Here is a 20,302-nt window from a genome sequence, read left to right on the forward strand (position 1 = left end):
TATCCAAACAAAAGTCGAATAAAAGTTCAATTTTTTATTTTTTTAAAAATGCATTTATTTATCAATCTTTATATGACACGATGTGTAAAAATCTGTTTATTTCTTTCTTTCTTTTTTTCTTTTTTTTTTTTCGAACAATATTCGATGACGTTCAAGACGGTCATGAAGAATTCTTATTTATATAACTTGTGCTTTATTAAAGACTTCCTCGACCATTTAATTCGCAAATTAGAATACCTTGATTAATTAATAAAGATCTAACACAGTTTATAAAATTAAGATTTTTGTTGCAAAATTGAACATTAAATGATATATGTATATTATCAATACGGATTAACTTGTAATGTTTGCTGGTGTGTATTTACATTTTATTGATTGCAAGATTTATTTGTAAGATGAATTTTTACTTAAAAATTTGAAGAATAATTAAAAATAACGGAAAAGCAGTTGTTAAGCTTTTTAACGATATCCTACGCACCTGTGTTGGTTAAAAATTATGAAAAAATAATGAGATAATTAAAAAATTATAATAATAATAATTTATTGTATGTTTTTGTCAAAGTTTGTTTCACTCTCAGATTTTCAGTTTCGCGAATTGTTAATGCATTAACAAAACATTACTTTAATACAAAAATAAAGAACTGAGAGAAAAAGATAGAGAGAAAAAAAAGATAGAGATAGAGATAGAGATAGAGTAGAGATAGAGAAAGAGAAAGAGAAAGAGAGAAAGAGAGAGAGAGAAAGAGAGAGAGAAAGAGAGAGAAAGAGAGAGAGAGAGAGAGAGAGAGAGAAGAGAGATGAAATAATTTAATTTATTTTATAAATATCTAAAGGTCATTGAGTCAAAGGAATTTCTAATTTTACACTCTTTCTTTACAATGTTTTTTAGGTCCTTGAAGCTTTGCACAATGCGTAGGAACATTATTATATAATTTTTGTTGTCAAAATGTTCATGTCACTAAAAAATAAATTAAATACACTATCTCAATCCCCTTGCGAAATAGGAGAACCACGATCTCGTTTAGAACCTTTACCCTTCCCCTTTGATTTTGTTTCTCTTTTTCTACTTAAGGAAGATGTAGAAGTGGTTGAAGTAGAGTCAGCAGGACTCGAATGGCTAGATCCTTCTCGGTCCCATCGTGCCAAGGCATCTCTTAAATTTTGTCCGTCATTGTCTTCATAAGTATCTACATCTACATGAAGATTGTCTTGACCACTCTGTCCACTTTTTTCAGATTCTAAATTAGCACGCATTTCTTTCCTCTGATCTTCCGTATGCTGCGGACAACGCATAGACCTTGTACAAAGCTTTTTTGTATGTTCAGATATTACACCACATATTTGCGTCAATAGCGCTCTCTTATCTTCCAAAGACATATTTTCGTAATTAGATGGTGAATTTTCATTACTGCTATGGATATGTTCATTAAGATTATCACCATTTCTTTGATTGTTTTTTTGTTGTTTCGTCCTCTTCATTCCATTACGATCTTTTCTTCTCTTACGTTTATCATTATTTAAACTCCAATCGACATCGTCGTCGTCGTCACTTATTACTCCACTGAATGTACTAAGATCTTTAGAATTATTAGCTATTCTTCTCGATGCAATACGCGAACTATTACGTCCCATACCCATACACTTTTCTAAATGTGTTGCAAATCTACAAGCTGCTACACCTCTATCACAATTCGGACAATTACATTCTTGCGATTTTTTCACTGGATGTTGCCCAAAGACATCTAATCCTGGCGAATCTAAAATATACAAATTTATTTCATTTATTTATATCGTTTTTAATAACTCTAATCATTGTTTTATTTATATTGTATTATCATGTAAATAAACAATTTGTATAGTTTATATCTATCTATAGCTTTATATATTAAAAGTTTGAACTCACCTACAATAGCGTACGATTCGTCATCGGGGATACCTTCTTCAACATCAGAACTTCCCGTTTTTGTGGTTCTGTGTACATCAAAAACAAAACCCATTAAAACTTCGTCTAAGAGGTCCTCGTAGATCTCTTTAGTAGCGTTTTCCACGTTTTCAGACTTGTTCATAAATTCCAAAAATCTTCTATTTAATTCTTGGATTCTTTCTTCGGTAACAGACATTTTACAGGTTGTGACATTTGAGAAAAGCGAAGTAATGAGACTCCAAACTTCCCACCGTGTTTATATACTCAACGAATGACAGTTCTAACCCATAACAATGTGCGTGATCTTCGAGTTGTACCGTGTCATAAAGATACTTGTCAGATACAAGTCTGATAGCAGATTTTTGGCTAATGTTTCAAATTAAAAAATGGACGGATATATAATATATGTCTTTGTAATTAATGATAAGCAAATTAGTTAAAAAATATCAATAGTATTATACAAATTAATATGATCTATATATGCATTTCTCTCTCTCTCTCTCTCTCTCTCTCATCCTAAGAATTTCTTGAATTATCATTCTTATCTACAGATACGTTATCTACAGTCGGTAAGTTAAACATTTTGCAATACTTTGAAATTTTCAGAACAAAGTAATTCTTAACAGTCCGCTCTCTTAAACGTCGCTGCTGTATCTGTGATGAAGTAAAAGTAATAAAAATCTGTGATTCAAACAAATGAGCGCGAATCGGTAGGCGATTTCAGCGACGCGAAGCGGCGAATCGTAGAACTACTACGAAGATTAATTATATTACTTGGAGGTCTCGAATCAGTTAAATTCGTATAATGGCACGTGGTAAGAGACCTGTTCGTGGTGGAAAACGAAGATATGACAGACAATACGAGCCACGGCGGAAAGAGAAGAAGGGAAAGTTTAATTTCAGAGAAGCATCGTATGTCAAAGAACGAGAATTGAAAAATGAGCAGATTGAAAATCGTAGGAGGTTATTAGAGGAGGAAAAGGCACAACGAAAGAAACATGAAACTGATAGTTCTGAGGAAGAACAGGAAGATTCTATGACAATATTATTAGCAACGTTATCGGATAGAAAAGAGCTTAAGAATTCTGCTATCGAATCTGACTCTGAGAATGAACAATCCGATGAATTAACCGACACAGAAAGTTCAGGCAGCGACGATGAAAGTGTTCGGAATGAACATGACAATGAAAGCACGTTAACAGGAGAAAGCAATAAGGAGATAGATGATGATAGTGACAATGACGATATAGTAATTAAAGAAGATGCAGAAGAGGATATGGAAACTGCCGAAGAAGATGCTGGCCACTTGAAAGATCCTTTTTCTATACATTTAAATCATGATTTAGACGATGGCCTTTATAAAGTCATTTCATGTATACCACAAGTTACAGAGATCTCAAGATTAAACTGGCCGGTACTTGGGAATATAATCTGTGAAATACCAAAGTCAGAAAGTTCAGACAACGCTGGTAAAAAATGTAAAATCTCTGTTTTAGAAACAAAACAGTTTGCTCGACAAGGCAAAGTTCCTACTTTAATTGAAAGCATAGATTGGAATAATTTATATATAAAATCGCAAATTCAGGATAATATCATAAATGCGAATTCTAGTAATATAAAAAATAATGTAAATTCTAATCTAGTTCCATTAACTAAACTGCAAAAAGAATTGTTTTCGATAATAAATAATTATCAGGATTTATATTATCCGGAAAGAACTTTTACGAATGCTGAACAAATTAGATTTGTATATTGTTTACATACAATTAATCATATATTAAAAACTAGAACCAAAATATTACATCATAATGCAAAAATAGCCAAATCTAAAAGTTTAGCCAGTGCTGATATCCCAGATGAATATAGAGATCAAGGATTGGTCAGGCCAAAAGTCCTTATAATCGTACCTTTCAGACATTCGTGTTTAAAAATTGTGGAATTATTAATTTCGATATTAATTGGCGAAGATAAAGGAGGTTCAGTGATGAACAAAAACAGATTTATGGAAGATTTTAGTGGGAATGAATTGGCCATGCCCAAGAGAAATCCTAAACCAGAGGATTATGAATTAATATTTCAAGGAAATACAGATGATACTTTTAAGATCGGCATATCGATCACAAAGAAAACTTTAAAACTATATTCAGAGTTTTATTCGTCCGATATTATCATTTCTTCTTTATTAGGTTTAAGAATGTTAATAGGTGCGGAAGGTGAAGTAGAAAGAGAGTATGATTTTTTAGCATCTATAGAATTATTGATCATGGATCAATCTGAATTGTTTTTTATGCAAAATTGGGATCACATGATACATATTTTAAATCATTTGCACTTACAGCCTAAGGAATCTCATGGCATAGATTTTTCTCGCGTAAGAAGTTGGTGTATAAATGGTTGGACAAAGTATTATCGACAGACATTAATATTTTCTAGTATTCAACTACCAGAAATTCATAGCATCTTTAATAAAAAATGTTTTAATTATGCAGGAAAAGTGAAAGTAGTAAATCCAATATTCCCTGGTTCTATTTCTCAAATAATTACTCAAGTACCACAAATTTTTCATAAATTCAGTACAACTAGTCATACTCAATCTTTAGAAAATAGAATGGAGTTTTTCATAAACAAAATATTGCCACAATACAAGGATAGCGTAATGAATCACACATTGATTTTTGTATCTTCCTATTTTGATTTTGTAAAGCTTCGAAATTATTTAAAAAAAGAAGACTTTAGTTTTGTACAAATTTGTGAATATTCTAAAGAAGCAAAAATAGCGCGAGCAAGGGATATGTTCTTTCACAGCGATGCACATTTTCTACTCTATTCAGAGCGTTTTCATTTTTTTCGAAGAATACGCGTAAAAGGAATTCGACATATTATATTTTATGCTTTACCAACAATTCCACATTTCTATAGCGAAATCTGTAATTTGATGCAAGAAGCTAATCAAAACCCTAAAGCAGGTTCTGAAAGTAATATGACTGTAACTAGTATATATTGTAAATACGATGTTCTTACATTGGCTGCTATAGTTGGTACAGAAAAAGCGAGCAAAATGATCGCGTCAGAGAAATCAGTGCATATGCTTATTACGAGTGAATAATTTTTAAACGATTGATCGACTATCGATCTTTTTTTTTTTTTTTCTTTTTTTCTTACAAAGTAACAAGCATATTAATGTATAAAGAATAAATATATTTTTCTATGTATATTATATACGGACACTTGTATAAATATATAAGTATTTTTGAAATTACTTCACATATTATATAAAACATATACATATATACAAGACTCTATTAAAAAATATAATATAATATTACGTTGAATAACGAAAGATATAATCTTTAACCATAGAATTTTATTATTACCCTAGAACTACATACAGAATTAAAATTTATTTTAAATTTCTCAAGTATAATGACGATACACATCATCTTATTTTATAGTTTATATAATACATAAAAAGAAATTGTCTTTTTACTAAATCATACGAATAATCAAAATAATTGTCAATATTTTAAATCCTAGAAACGATATTACTTATCTATACAACAACATTAATAATTATTAAAAAATGGAAGAATATATTTTGCATATATCGATTCAATCGATCCAAAAAACGACATATGTACACATTAATAAAATTAAGAACATTGATTAAAGAACGAACACTGTACAATGATTCAAATTTCGACTCTGTCGCATGCAAAAAAAAAAGAATAATAATTTACAATTAATTCCGACTTATATTCTCGTCATACGGTTCGGTAATCGTAACAACGTCGACCATTTGAAGATCCGTAGACGCAACTGAGGAAGATGCATAAGGTAATACTTCTTTGGATTTGATAGTTTCAGTTAATATTTGTAAAAGACTTTTATCTCGTAGGGTAGTAATAGACATTTCTGTTGTGTCGTTCGTGGTATCATTCGTCGTCGTTGATTTAGCAGTCACCTTCTCGATCTGAGTTTCTGTAAATATTAAATAAAAAAAAAAAGTGCTAAAAAGGTTGATAAAAAATATAAAAAGGGGTGGTAGAAAAAAAATGTGTAATGTAATATGAGATTAAATATGTCGAGTTTTCTTTTCTTTTTTTTTGTCTTATATACATATATATATTTATATTACATTATATATATTTATATAATATAAATATAAACATATATATAAAACAAATTTGTTTTATATGTATATGTTTTATATATATATAAAACAAAAATGTTATATATATATATATAAAAATCTTATATCTGATTGTTAGATATATTACCATAAGAAACCGATGCAATCGTTAGAGAGTCAGAAGTTTTAATAGTTGCGCAATCAGGTTTATGCGCCCTCGTTCTAACAGCTTGATTCTCCGGGTCCCAAATATAAGTATAGTACAAGGAAAGAAGTATAGCAGCCATACTAACGAATATAATGTACGCTATTACAGTCAATACGCGTACTAATTTTTTCTTGTGCTTAGGTTCATACAATTTATCCTTTCTTTCTTCGCCAGCGAAACGAATTTCGTTTGCTTGTACTTTTTCTCGAGTACCCAAAGTACGAGTGATGCTTGCCACTACGTTTTGTGCGCTCATTTTTCTTGGAAGCTGCATCTTCGATCTAAATTCATGAGAACGTAGACTTTTTATTTTTTTCAGAAATTCTTGCTCGATTCGCAATTCAAACGCAGATTCGTCATTAAAAAAAAAAAAAAAAAAAACAAGTAGACCTAATGACGTCGATTTCAAATCCATTTTTCTTTTTTCTCTTTTTCTATTTTAATTCATTCATTCATTTCTAATTATTTTTTTTCTAATTTCTAAAATTCTAGTTAAACGAATTGCTAAGTCGGCGGTGTGTTTTATGCACGCAGTCATCATACATATTTATACACGTACATACACACACATTATATATATATATATATATATATATATATATATATATATACACATCACATATAGCACGTAACATGTTAATTAATTTTCTGTATTTATTATCAAGACTTGGCGCATGCGATCGTATCACTTTATACATCGTGTTCGATGCACTCTCGTAAGAGTAGAAAATCATACATGTATGTAATATGATAAATGTCCACGTGGATTCTAACCTAGTGAAGCCCTTCTCATCGTGATCTTACTCTACACAAATAAACACACAAACACACGTATACATATACACGTATACACACGGTCGTTATTTTGACAAGAATGACGAAGCGAACGTATATTTTATACGAATTGCTCGACGGATCGGTAGCAAGAAAGAAATAAAAAATAATAAAGAAAAAGAAGTATCTTTGTATGTTCTTTGTGTATGTGTGTATATGTGAGTAGTTTGTACATTGTGTTAGTTTTCTAACATATTAAAAGCACGACACCTTCTTCCTCTCTTTCCTTTTTTCTTTTTCTTTTTCTATCGTTCGATTATTCTTCTTTCTTTACTTGCCTTTCAAATCGACCTTATATCGCTTTGCCGTTTTTACTACTAAAAGCACATCCAGCTCAGAAAATATCAGAATATGCGTGTTCCAAGCTCTCGTAATGCGCAAACTCGAAACCCAGGACGAAAGAGAAAGAGAGAGAAAGAGAGAGAAGCTTTCACGCGGTATATATACACACACACACATACATTCTATATATGTAACTTTTATATTTCATTTTTGTTTCTTCGCATTTTCTTTCTTCGAATCTTCGAAACATTTTTTCACAAGCTTCCTTTTTTTTTATTTCATTTGATTTGATTTGATTTTTTCTATCTGTTTTTATGTGATTTGTTATTATTGCTTTCTTTCTTTTTTTTTCTTCTTTTCTTTTTTTTATTTTATTTTATTTTATTTTCGAACGTTTCTGGCAAACATCGATAGATCTCTGATACTCGTACTTCACACTCGAATATATACAAATAAAATTTGATTTCGTGCTTTTATCCATCCTCGTAAAGTTCTTTTCAAAATAATCTATTAGAAGATAAAAAAAAAAAGAATAAAAAAGGAAAAGAGAGAAATAATAAAGAAGAAATCATTTGCGATTTCTCCTGTTTCCATTCCTCTTTATTTTTAACTTAAAAATTTTTTTTTAATCTTTATGATTGTCGAAATATTCTGTTTTATGTTATATAAAGCGAATTTAATGCGCATATCCTTTAGCTTTGGTAATCTCTGATCTTGAAGGAGTGGTAAATTATATTTTATATAAAATATTTTTCGTAAAAAGATCACGATCTTTTTGTTTCTTTTTCTTATCTTTTTTTCGAAGATCGATAAAAAAACTATTCTTTTTGAAATCCCCAATGTATCTTGAATGATTATGACGACACACCTTTGTTTCTGTCAAAATGTACGTCAGAATGAATATAACGTTCTTTACTTTGGCAAACACGAATCGTTCGATCAAACCTGTATTATTTTATTCAGTTAAATGTTAGAAGGATTAGATGATATAGTAGAATTAATCGTATTTAATCGAAATTAGAATTTGATCGATGTATATTATTACGAACGAAATGCGATTTTTGAAAGAAACTTCTTATGTTTTATGCAACTCATTTGTCAGCTGATGCAACTAAGACTAAAAGAAGCCATAATGGAATCGAAGTGACCCTGTTACACTTATTACGTTCACGGGTATGATTATCCTAGAACGTTCGTTCATCCATATCGCGACCCTTATTTCTAAGGCTTTAATCGTCTCTTACTCCCACCCTCGTCCATTTTTCTTCAACGTTCTTATACCATTTCCTTTTCTTTCTTCTTCTTTCACCGATCGTTCCATAACGAAATACTTAAACGGATAATCATATTTAACCGAACGTAACTTTACATTATTTGATTAAGGAATACTTTCAATTACGTACAAAGTAAAGTATATTGCTTTACGAACTTTTAAATTAATATGAATATTCTTGATACATAGTACATCGAGCTGTAATATATGTAAAAGTCGATATGATGTACCATTGATTTTTCCTTTATTTATTTTTACTGTTAGATATCCTTTCGCAATTTGTTGATTCTCTAATAATCATGTTTTAACTGTTCTATATATATATATATGTATATAACTAAACATAAATTATAAGACTCGAAATGTTTTTTTCCTTTTTGACTCCTAATCAATTCAAACGTCCATTTAAATCCATATAGGAAATTAGAGAATTTTTAGTTAGATTAATTAATAATAATCGTCGTCGTCGTCGTCGTCGTCATCGTTGTCGCTGTTATTTTATTATAACGAATGGATGAAATGAATACACGAGTAGGATCTAAAAGGAGAGAGATTTCTGGATCGTTGCAAAGTGAACGAAGCTGACGCAACTCGTTGTATAATAAACCGAACCATACGAGCACAGCCTGTTTATGCGATTACGAAGAGCGTTCTATAAATTTTAACTAAATTCTCTAAGCTTCCCAGATTGGTGACTGTTTTATACGACAACCATGTTGGAAATTATTTTACGAGATACGAGATATTTCCAATCGAAATAAATTTCGTTATCCATTTATACGATTTATGATACGATGTTTACAAATCTAATAATCGATCGTTTTTCGTAAAGAAAGAAGAAAAAAGAAAAGAAAGAAAATTCTCTTACCCTTTTTACTTATTTACTTACTTTCTTTATCATTCTCCTCCTCTTCGTTTCGTCCTTGATCATCCATCGAATTATTATAAATAATTTTCTCCGTCAAAGTCGTATCCACCAATTCGTCCTTTGTCTCTCGTCGATCCGGTAGATTTCTCGTTGAATTATAACTTGTTCGAAGATTTTTCCAGCGTGAATTAATTTTCTCGTTTATCTTCTCGTAATTTTCATTGTTAGTACGTGTAACGAAATATTGTCCGATCGAAGAAGAATCGTTATCGTTGCTTCTCTCGCGTATAAGTTCGGCCAGGGTAGTTTTCAAGGACGTTAGAGATTCCTCGAAAGCATCGTAATCGTGAGTACGTTCTTGCACGCGTTCCCGTGTTCTTTCGATAGAATTATTATTTCTCGACGATGAATCCCGAGAGATTGTTTCTTTTAAATTAGATTTGGACGGTAATTCGACACGAAGAAAATTTAATTGTGGATCAGCCCTTAAACGAATCGCATTGGCATGCATCAGTCGTGGATTCGGTGGTTCCCAAAGAAATATATAATAAGCGCTTAATACGATCGCGACGAAACTTACGGAAAACATGTATGCCATGACTGTGATAATGCGCACTATTTTTTTTGGTTCTTTACTCTCGTAAATACTCGCGTTTACATCTTTCACGGCACCATCCCCTGGACTACCGCCAGTGGATGAGTCTTGGCCGCCTGATTCTCCACTACTACAGTCTTTGCTCATTTTTATTTAGATTTTTTCAATGCAACGATTTGTTGATTCTCTGGTAACCATGATCCAAATTATATTTTATATAATTATGTATATGGATATGTGTGTTTTTCTGCGTACATATGTATGTATATATAAAACTTTAAGAGCATAAATTGGAAGATTAAATATTTTTTGCTTCTTTTTTTTTTGTTTTGTTTTGTTTTGAAACAGCGCGTACTTCTTCCTAAATTTTCTCTTTACATTATCTTTAAGATAAATGAAAGAATAATAAAGAGAAAGAACAACGGGTCGTCGTCTTTTGGAAGCGAAAGCGCGCGCGCTACTGCAACTTCTCGAGGAATAATCGTGGAAAAGCTCATTCCATCGGCACGTGTTCTCGAGGGTTGCGCACGCGTTCCCCCTCTCTCTTTCTCTCTCTCTCACTCTCTCTCTCTCTCTCTCTCTTTCCCTCTCTTTCCCTTTCGTGACACGCTGCCACATTTTCCCCTTCTACCGTTTAATTTCATAATTCATCTATTGATACAAACGGTAGAATGTAACAGTAATATTATAGCGAGACATATAGCTTAGATTAAAGCGAGATTAAAAATTTCTTTCATCCACGACGATCGGCCTTTACTGCTTCCTGTGTATATTATACAAAACGTATCGCTGATTGATAATACGCATTATTCCGTTCACTCATATATATGTACATACATACGTACCTACATACATACATATATACATACATACATATATACATACATACATACACACATGTATATATATATATATATATATATATATATATACAGTTATAAACATTTTCTCCCCTACACATTTCTTGATTTATAAAAATTTGTTCCATATACACACACTGTATCAATAGTATTTCTCTAATCTACATTGTGTGTGTACACAGGTTTAAATGGTCGATACCCGCGTCCTTTGCTTACCAGCCATCTTGATCTTACGTCACGTGTTTGGAAGCGATCGTCTCTCTCTCTGTAAGTACATATAAACTTTACGCTGGGACAAGATATCGAATATCTTTCATAGATACATGCATATAAACAAGACATGCACCGATATAATAGATATTTTTCTAATACGAATGATTTTCTTCCATATTAAATTCGTGAAAATGTGAACAGTTAGTGATTATTCGATCGTGACATGTTCCTTCGAAAAAAGTTAAATCACTCGATGGAATAATTCGTTCGGTGCAGTATAACCTTTCCATACTTGTGTACACATATTTTTATTATGTTAATCAATTCATTCGATCAGATAATTTTTATTATTTTTTAACTGTCAATGTGCGATGGAACGTAAACATAACCTTATACTTGAATGACGTTGTTGAGATTAAGTTAATAATATCGTTACGTTTGTTTATAGTCTGCGGTTTACCTTGATGTATCTATAAATATGGACGACGAAGAATATCTTCAACCTGTTTTAACTTCTCAAGAAGAAGATAACTTTCAAAAATTGGATACCGTACCTATTGTGTCGATATCACTTCTCTATGGCGTAAGTATGCAATATATGATCGGATTAAAAAAATAAATAATATATAAGTATATAATATATATCTTATATAATATAATAAAATGCATTGATTAATACAGAATTTGGAATTTTCTAGGTAGCTTTAGAAATCATTGGAATTGTGTTCGTTTCGGTATGGCCAGAAGAAGAAAACAAATGTGATACTTATTTCATATATTTATATCTTCATTGTTTATATTGGTTGATAGTTATGGTGACCGATTATGTTATAAAAGCCAAGCACCATACCTTAAGAATTTGGGGATATCTTGATTTTTATCAATCAACTTATCAACATATAAGAACACCTCTTTTCGTAGCATCACTGTGGAATACGTGCTATTTGTTGTTAGCTGTAATTTTACATCATACTCATAAAATGAATTATGAAGAATACTGCAGGGCATCGGAATGGTTAACCCCTGTGAATTACATTGTTATCTTAACTACCTTAGAGTTTATGGTAATTGTACCAGTTTATGTGAATTACATTAGTAAGTATATTTTTATTTCATTGATAAAAGTCACTTATAAATCTTATCTATATTTCTCAAATATTTCTTTTTGACAGAAAGAGTTATAAGATTCAATAGGTTACGCCCATTACCTGATGTTAAAAGAGAGGAATGGTTGTCGTCTTTTACCCAAGATTCTTATGCAAGCAGTGGTGAAATTGGATACCATCACAGGGGCTCAAATTTAGAAGAATTGCTTGAAAAACAAGCAGACTTAATAAGATATTTACGAGACCATAATGTCCAATTGAGTCATAGAATAATGATATTAGCATCTCGCCAAAGAACTCGAGAAGTTTAGATGATAGATAATCAACATTGAAATCAAAATGAGATAACTAGGAAATTAAAACATAGCTTGTAAGTATGTAAATTTAGGCGCACGCACAATTGAATATACTCATTTAAATTATTGAATGTTGAAGATATTTTACTTTATTTTTTTTATCTATCTGGTGTTGCGTTAAATTTATTTATTAGAATAATAATCGAAATTTCGTTTTTTTTTTTCGTTACCTTTTTGCAAAGGTTTTATTAATATGTTTAAAATGTATCTGCATACTTACTCATTAGCAATGTTTCATGCAGATACATCTAGAGCGATTATATAATAGGTTTCTTATGTTGCTTATATTTTTATTTTATTATCATTCTTAGAAACATCTTGCTTACATGCAATTCTTGCGTAAATTATTAATACATTCATTAACAAACTTGTGAAAAAATATAGAGATATGTATAAGCTGCTTTTGGGTAATATTGAAGATTAAAATGATTTTTTATACGCTAATTATGAAAATTATGTAGTTACAAATTCGATAAAACTTAACATTTTGTAGTGTTTTGCGTGGATTTGTTAATATACATAACTCTCTAAGTATAAAATAATTATACTGGAATACTGTGATAGAAAGTGATGTATGCATTGTTTAAACGAATAAAATATAAGTATATTTTGAAATATAGAACACATAATATTGACTTTACATAAAACAAGTTTTATATTGCATTCGAATTGTTCTAAAGGAGGAAAAAATACTTCTTTTCTCAATTTAATGATATAATATTTTTTAACATATACTTAATATCTAATAATTATATATTTTGTAGTAATGATCTCTTGCCTTGCAGAAATTGCAAAGAAAAAAAGAAAAAAAGAGAAGGTTTCACCTAATGAATATATTTGTAGCGTTTGTTTTGCTGACTGTTTATTAATGTAATCGACGAACGGAAAGATGTTACATTTTCATATACTTCTTAAAAATATGATAATTTCGTTAGAAAATTGGTGGTTCATGTGTGTATATATACATATTTGTCTCCTTTCAATTATTATCTTGTTAAGAAAATTACAATATAGTAAAAACAGATTAGTTAAATTATTTTTATGCTCGTTATTTAGTTTATTCTCTACAGTCTTTCTGAACATCTTTACAAGATTATTGCCTTACAATGTCACTTTCTTAAATTCCAGATATTCATGCTTTTCCATTGAATTATATTATTTTATTAAACAATTATTTGTTTTTTTTTTTCTTTTTTCTTTTTTTTGTAGATATCCTTGGTTATTTGTCTTCATAGATTATAAAATGTATTCTCATCTAAATACATACATACATATGTATCATGCCAGCCAGGATACTTGCTACTACTTACAATATTATAAATGTACTTGGCAATGATACTTAAGTTTTAACAATTTTCTACAATCAAATCTGAAGATTATTATTATTCATGTCATGCGTTAGCATAATTTTTTATATTTCTTATTATTACAAATTATAAGAATATCATAGCATACTGAAAAGATGTAGTGTATTAAAAAAAGCAGAAAAGAAAAAGAGCACGAGCTCCATGATCTTATCTCTCGATAAGAAGATACAAATTTCGAAATTTTATCAAACCTTAAGCTCTGCAAGTAGTATTCATAATATTTGTAACATAATTGTAGGCAATGGTAACTAATTACTTAGCATGTAATATCGTAATTACAATTTTTTTTTATACAATTACATCTCGTTGCCTTTACTTATTATTAGATGCGAATCTAATCTCTGTACTTTTTTTATGTATTTATTTTTTTTTATTTTTTTATTTTTTTTATCATTACACTTGAGGTTTTCTAATGCGCAAACACTTTTATTAATACCTATGTATGTTGCAGCCAAGGATAATAGATTCAACTCGTATATATGTAATGTATAATATATATACATACATATATACAAATGATCAGGATAAATGACGACTCTTCACTTCGTATTTTATTATTAGACAAGCGACATATATATATATATATATATATATATATATATATATATATCACTTTCCATTAATTCTTTCGTTTCTCGCGCGATAATATTATTTTACATTATTTATAATACATCTATGTGTATATATATGTATATATACACACATATACATATATATATATATATATATATATATATATGTATATGTAAAGTATATCGTACAAAGGAATCTAAATATGTACAAGAGTATCGCAAATATTTGTTCCTATTTATAGCGATAGGCCTGTAGTTCATTAATTAATATTACGTAGATATCAATATAGAAAACTAATTTACACTTTGGAACACTGAATTTTCTACGTTACTAAATACCGCAGATGCATAGATAGATATGCGGTCGTATTGCGCATCATGAAATTCTACATACGAGAGCCGATGCATCTCGTTCGATTCGACATCGAAAGGGCATTCATCATTTTCTTCTTCTTTTTCTTCTTCTACAGATCTCAAATATTTTTCTTAAATACCTCGAACGGTAAAAGAAATATTCTCTCATCCTTGTTTTATATATCAGCCTCTTTTCTTTTTATAAGATTTTTTTCTAATTGAAAAATTTGTACTACGCTTAGGCCAACCGTTTCCACTTTGTTAGCTACGCGTTTAACGGATTGGAGTTTTTCTTCAATAATTCTCACTACTCTCTGTGAATATGTATTATGTATATATTTATATATATATTTTTGTTATTATTTATTTATTCATTTATTTACTTTTCCTATTATTTTCTTTCTTTCTTTCTATACTACGCATCGTAAGTAATCGCTCATTATTGTCACAATTATTACACTAAATTATTTTTCTTTTTTTTTTCTCCTCGTAGGATTGCGTCTAAACGAAACAATCTTCGTACTTCTTCTTTTTTTTTTCCTCGATACAATCCTTTTTCCATTACGATGCGATTTTACTATCAAAGTTATTTTTCCATTGGAGAATAAGAGAAGAGAAAAGAAAATATCGTGGAGAGAGAAGACATTACATACATATACATATGTGAATACGTATATATACATATGTAGATATTTTTGCTCTAGCAACCTCGTGATTCGAAGGTTATATACGTTCTCTATAATCGGCCATAACTATAGATGGAAACGGTGGATGAAGTCGTCAATTATTTGACATTTACTCGACAAAATCGATCGATTATTTATTGTATTTATTACTTTGTATGTGCGCCGCAGACTGAAAAATTCTTTATATCTGTTCGAAGAAAAAAAACACAAAACGAAACGAAATAAAAATAAAGCAAAAAAAGAAAAAAAGAAAAAAAAAAAGAAAGAAAAGATTCGTATATACACCTAGATATATACATATATGTATGTATATGTTGTATGATGTATGATGTACGCATGTACACATATATATATATATATCTAATAATTGTGAGTATAAAAAGAGAATTTGTCGACGCGCGGAATCGGGCGGAATCGCGCTGAGTCGGGCGGAATCGGGAGGAATCGGGTGGAATCACGCATGCGTACTAGCAACTACGGTCCCAGTTCCAGTTCCAGTAGCAGTACCATCGACGTGCGTCGAAGATAGTTGTTCTTCCGCTTCCATCATTTTTAATTTTCTTACGACTTGAGCATGTTCTTCCAACAACCTAGCAAACTCGTCTCGTCGAATTTCGGCTTCGACTTGCATTTGTTTAATTCTTTCTCTAATACCACCGGGACTGTCCAATGGCGAGTGTCCTGAGGAAGAATTTTCCGTACTGCTGTTTTCATTCGATGATGACGTGCCATCGATCAGGCCAGGATTTTCTTCTATTTGCGATACACGAGAATCGACGTCATAAACCGTCAAGCTGAAATATTCAAAAGAAATTAACATAGAGAGAGAGAAAGATATATATATATATTTTGTTATATTACATAAGAGATATATGTAGGTATATATATTTTACTTTTTTCTTTTTTTGTAATATATACATATATATATATATACTTTTTTCTTATGTTAATGCAATGAATCAGTTATTTATGGGTTTGGGTAAGATAGGTTAGGTTATATTAAGACGGAATAGTTAAGGTTATAGATGTCGGGATAGTTAAGAGAACAAAAAAAGAACATCACGTTCGATATATCTAGATACATATTAATATTCGATATATATATGTATATATATATATATATATATTTATTTATAAAGACGTTTCTTTCTATTCGTTTTTGCAAAATCTTTTTTAACGACAGCTTATAATTATTCGATGATAAGTTATCCTTCTTTTCTTTTTCCTTTTTAACCGTATAATTAATTTTTTTATGAATTCGTATATAATTCATTAAATACCATAGAAACTATAGTTCTTTTTTTTTATTGTTTCTGATAAGAATAATTGATCTCTGATAATAATAAATTACATAACAATAAACTTTAGGAAATGTACCATTGATAAATCGAAAGGATGATTTAGGATTGAATCGAGTTTATACAATAAACGGATTTAGCTGAGCTTTCTTAAATTCGATTAGTTCACGTCTCTATGTTGATACATGCTCAGGGATAAAAATATAGGGATATGAGAAGATCGATGAGAAGAATCTTTATCTAATTTTTCTCGATGTCTCTAATCGTTTATCGATCGTAATAGAATTTTAACGAAGAAGTCGTGACGTACGCTATCGTCGTCTAAAAGCAAGAGAAAGATAGACCAAAAGTTCCTAAATGTTTTTAAAAAACCAATTACTCTTTTCAGATCTTTTTTACATCTATAATTTGACTTGTAATTTTTCGATAAGAAGAAAAAAAGAAAAACATTAGCTTAATAAACTTTGAAAAGGAGTAATTGATTTTTAATATAATCTAGGAACTTTAGGGGTATTTAGTAACATAGGTGGCGTTTTAATTGATTTTTAAATCGATAATCAAAAAAAATTTGTTTACTAAATAAATTTTTGTGTACGTAAATATATAATATATATATATATATATACACACACATACATATTTATATATATACATATATATATATGTGGTTTCTCGGATCGGATCGATCGTTGGAGGGACGACGTATAACAATTGTCATTTGCGTCAGTGTCGGTTACGTCATTAGATGGCCAAGTACATAGGCTAAATTCGTTTTACGATCGAGATGATGGAGGGAAAGTTGTGATTCATTATCGTTTATATATATATATATATATATATATATATATATATATATATATATGTATGCATCTTTCCTCTATATTATCTCTAATATAATGAAATATTTTTGAAAAAATTTCTCTTACCTACAGACTCGTGGGATTTTCCTTCCCGACGGCATGGTCAATGATATGTTAGGTAACGTTCCTAAAAAAGAAAAAAAAAAGAAAAAGAAAAAAAGAAACAGTTAAATAATATTTACAATTTTTTTTTTTTTACATAATTTATATCTGCTCGAAATGGTATTTATAAATAATTTGTAGTCGTTTGATATCGTTTTGTTTTTGTAGATATTTTTATATAATAGAAAAATATATATTATATTATTTCTTATTATTATATATTATATATGTATAATCATATATATATATAAATACATATATACTTATATAAATATTCATTTATTACAATTCTGCTTGAGAATAGCGAAAAAAATATTTTCTTTAATATTTTCTTTCTCGAACAATATATATAGATAAATTAGAATAATTAGAACAATATATAAAGAAAAATTAAATGGTATATAAAATCGTATGACGGTGTTCCGCTAAATAGAAAGTAGGTAATAAATAAAGTAGGTACGATTAAAGGAACGATTCTCTCTCTCTCTCTCCCTCTCTTCTTGGCCAACTAGGCGCTCATTAATTTAAGATAACTCTGACGTTAGTACACCATACGTATGCCTAGAGCATCCTACATATATTATATTATATTTTATATATATATATACACACACATATACACGTACGTTTGTGCAGAATAGAAATGGCGCATGTCAAAACGATTCTCCCTTTCTCCAAATTTCGATTTTAGATCAATGAATAGTATCATTCATGTATATAGTCATAATATACTCGATTTGTTAATTATGTATGTATATATGTTCTACAAATATTTATACGTATACAAATTATGTATATAATAAAAATAAACGAATTAATACGAGTATATAACGATTTTATATATGTATATATAATATCAATTATATATATTATTTATATCAACAATTTTTATTTCTGTTAAAATTGTAAAAAAAAAAAAAAAAGGAAGAAGAAAGATTTTTCCATAATTATTTATTAATTTTATTCAGATCTTAGACGTTACAAATCGAAGGTAAGAAATAGAATGAGAGTGTATCTCGACGTTGATACGATTAAACTTGAACGAACAAAGAACATATATACCTACATATATATACATATATATTGTAAAAATACGTAAGTATGTGATCAAAGAGACGTGTGTGTTAAGAGGGATCTTTTTCATTATTTACGGCTTGGCAGAACTTTTGATATTGTATATCCCTTATTACATCTGTGCATGTGTATATATATATATGTATACGTACATATGCATATATACATATATATACTTATACTTTATCACTAAAACTTGAAAACTTTCGATAAGACAAGATGAAACATATGTATATATATACATATATAAAGTTTTTTTTACTCGGATTCTGAAGTCACTTTCAACGAGATAAACAAATTGATAAGTCATTGTTAATTGCAAGTTGTTCGTTTTAAGATCGATCATTAGCGTGTTAGACATAGAGTCTTTTAAAAATAGTATCTTGTAGTTGGAGTTCCGATTCGATCGGAACCTTGGCCTCGTATAAACTTTAGGATCCATGCATATACATATATATCCATCGTTTAATGCTTATCGACATTGGCAATTAATCGTTTTATTTAAGATCGTCTTTCATTTGAATCCGTCCCTACGATTTCAATTACTTTTTCTTGACAATAACATTTGCATAATTCGCGGTCATTCTCATTTCTTAATATACTTTAATTATTCTACAATTTATTTCGAAACATTTCTTTCTGTCTGTACAATCAATCGATATTTTACTAAATATCAATTATAAATTATTCGTTTGTTTAGAACGCGATTTATTATTATTTACTATTATTTACAGTCGAGAAAAGATCGGATAGGAATTCTTTGTTCGATTTGAATCGGAAGGAAAGAAAAAGTAGAACACAAAAATCGACTCACCTATCACCATTTCACGAGTTTCAACTTAATTGTAGCAGCGTGATTAACGTTGTTCTCTTTCTCTCTATCTCTTTGTTTGCCTGCTTCTCTGTCTTTTCTTTCGTATTAATGATTACTCGTAAGACACAAAATCCGATGAAACGCCGGTGAACTCTCACGAAGATAAAATAAAAAGATAAAGAATCGCGATCGCGATCGCAAAAGAGAGCGATCTTTGCGCTTGAAGCGTCTCGCGCGGACTGATCGTCGAACTCTGGCGCTGCGCGCGCGACGTGACCCGTACAAAGGGGTAGAGAGGGGGTAAAGAGGGGGTAAGAGTAGGACAGGAGAAGGACAGGAGGAGGACAGGACGGAATAGATAGATAGATGGATGAGATAGATAGAGATAGATAGAGAGTTAGAGAGAGAGAGAGAGAGTGAGAGGAAAGTGGCTCACGTCAGGGACCGTGGAAATTTCCCCTTCTTTACCCTTTCAACCCCCACACCTCACGCCACCCTCATTCCATCTGCCAAACCTCCTTCTTTCA

At 30.1% G+C, this 20,302-nt stretch overlaps 5 protein-coding genes across 7 annotated transcripts; 2 read left to right on the top strand and 3 right to left on the bottom strand.

Moving 5' to 3' along the window:
* Window positions 1-25: 25 nt before the first annotated feature.
* On the bottom strand, window positions 26-2,407 carry LOC127072574 (ataxin-7-like protein 3). Its single transcript, XM_051013087.1, has 2 exons — window positions 1,904-2,407; window positions 26-1,757 (listed from the first exon to the last, which is right to left on the bottom strand). Exons 1-2 carry the CDS (start codon window positions 2,118-2,120, stop codon window positions 985-987), a joined length of 990 nt encoding a protein of 329 aa, XP_050869044.1. The 5' UTR covers window positions 2,121-2,407; the 3' UTR covers window positions 26-984.
* Window positions 2,408-2,596: 189 nt separating this feature from the next.
* LOC127072561 (U3 small nucleolar RNA-associated protein 25 homolog) lies at window positions 2,597-5,198 on the top strand. Its single transcript, XM_051013066.1, has one exon. It carries the CDS (start codon window positions 2,730-2,732, stop codon window positions 5,028-5,030), a length of 2,301 nt encoding a protein of 766 aa, XP_050869023.1. The 5' UTR covers window positions 2,597-2,729; the 3' UTR covers window positions 5,031-5,198.
* A 70-nt stretch (window positions 5,199-5,268) lies between these two features.
* LOC127072575 (uncharacterized) lies at window positions 5,269-10,597 on the bottom strand. 3 transcript variants are annotated; one of them, XM_051013090.1, is made up of 3 exons: window positions 7,306-7,823; window positions 6,202-6,542; window positions 5,269-5,902 (listed from the first exon to the last, which is right to left on the bottom strand). In XM_051013090.1, exons 2-3 carry the CDS (start codon window positions 6,533-6,535, stop codon window positions 5,664-5,666), a joined length of 573 nt encoding a protein of 190 aa, XP_050869047.1. In that variant the 5' UTR covers window positions 6,536-6,542; window positions 7,306-7,823; the 3' UTR covers window positions 5,269-5,663. The 3 variants fall into 3 exon arrangements, with proteins under 3 accessions (XP_050869047.1, XP_050869046.1, XP_050869045.1); XM_051013089.1 differs by having other exon boundaries at window positions 7,374-7,821; XM_051013088.1 differs by lacking the exons at window positions 6,202-6,542; window positions 7,306-7,823 and adding an exon at window positions 9,540-10,597.
* On the top strand, window positions 10,349-14,152 carry LOC127072382 (transmembrane protein 192). The gene is made up of 5 exons (XM_051012796.1): window positions 10,349-10,364; window positions 11,224-11,240; window positions 11,635-11,769; window positions 11,885-12,281; window positions 12,359-14,152. Exons 1-5 carry the CDS (start codon window positions 10,349-10,351, stop codon window positions 12,601-12,603), a joined length of 810 nt encoding a protein of 269 aa, XP_050868753.1. The 3' UTR covers window positions 12,604-14,152.
* A 1,228-nt stretch (window positions 14,153-15,380) lies between these two features.
* On the bottom strand, window positions 15,381-20,033 carry LOC127072581 (uncharacterized). The gene is made up of 3 exons (XM_051013098.1): window positions 19,776-20,033; window positions 17,852-17,912; window positions 15,381-16,421 (listed from the first exon to the last, which is right to left on the bottom strand). Exons 1-3 carry the CDS (start codon window positions 19,783-19,785, stop codon window positions 16,082-16,084), a joined length of 411 nt encoding a protein of 136 aa, XP_050869055.1. The 5' UTR covers window positions 19,786-20,033; the 3' UTR covers window positions 15,381-16,081.
* Between the last annotated feature and the right edge of the window lie 269 nt (window positions 20,034-20,302).

The sequence above is a fragment of the Vespula vulgaris genome, chromosome 2, assembly GCF_905475345.1.
Source record: "Vespula vulgaris chromosome 2, iyVesVulg1.1, whole genome shotgun sequence".
Classification (NCBI taxonomy): domain Eukaryota; kingdom Metazoa; phylum Arthropoda; class Insecta; order Hymenoptera; family Vespidae; genus Vespula; species Vespula vulgaris.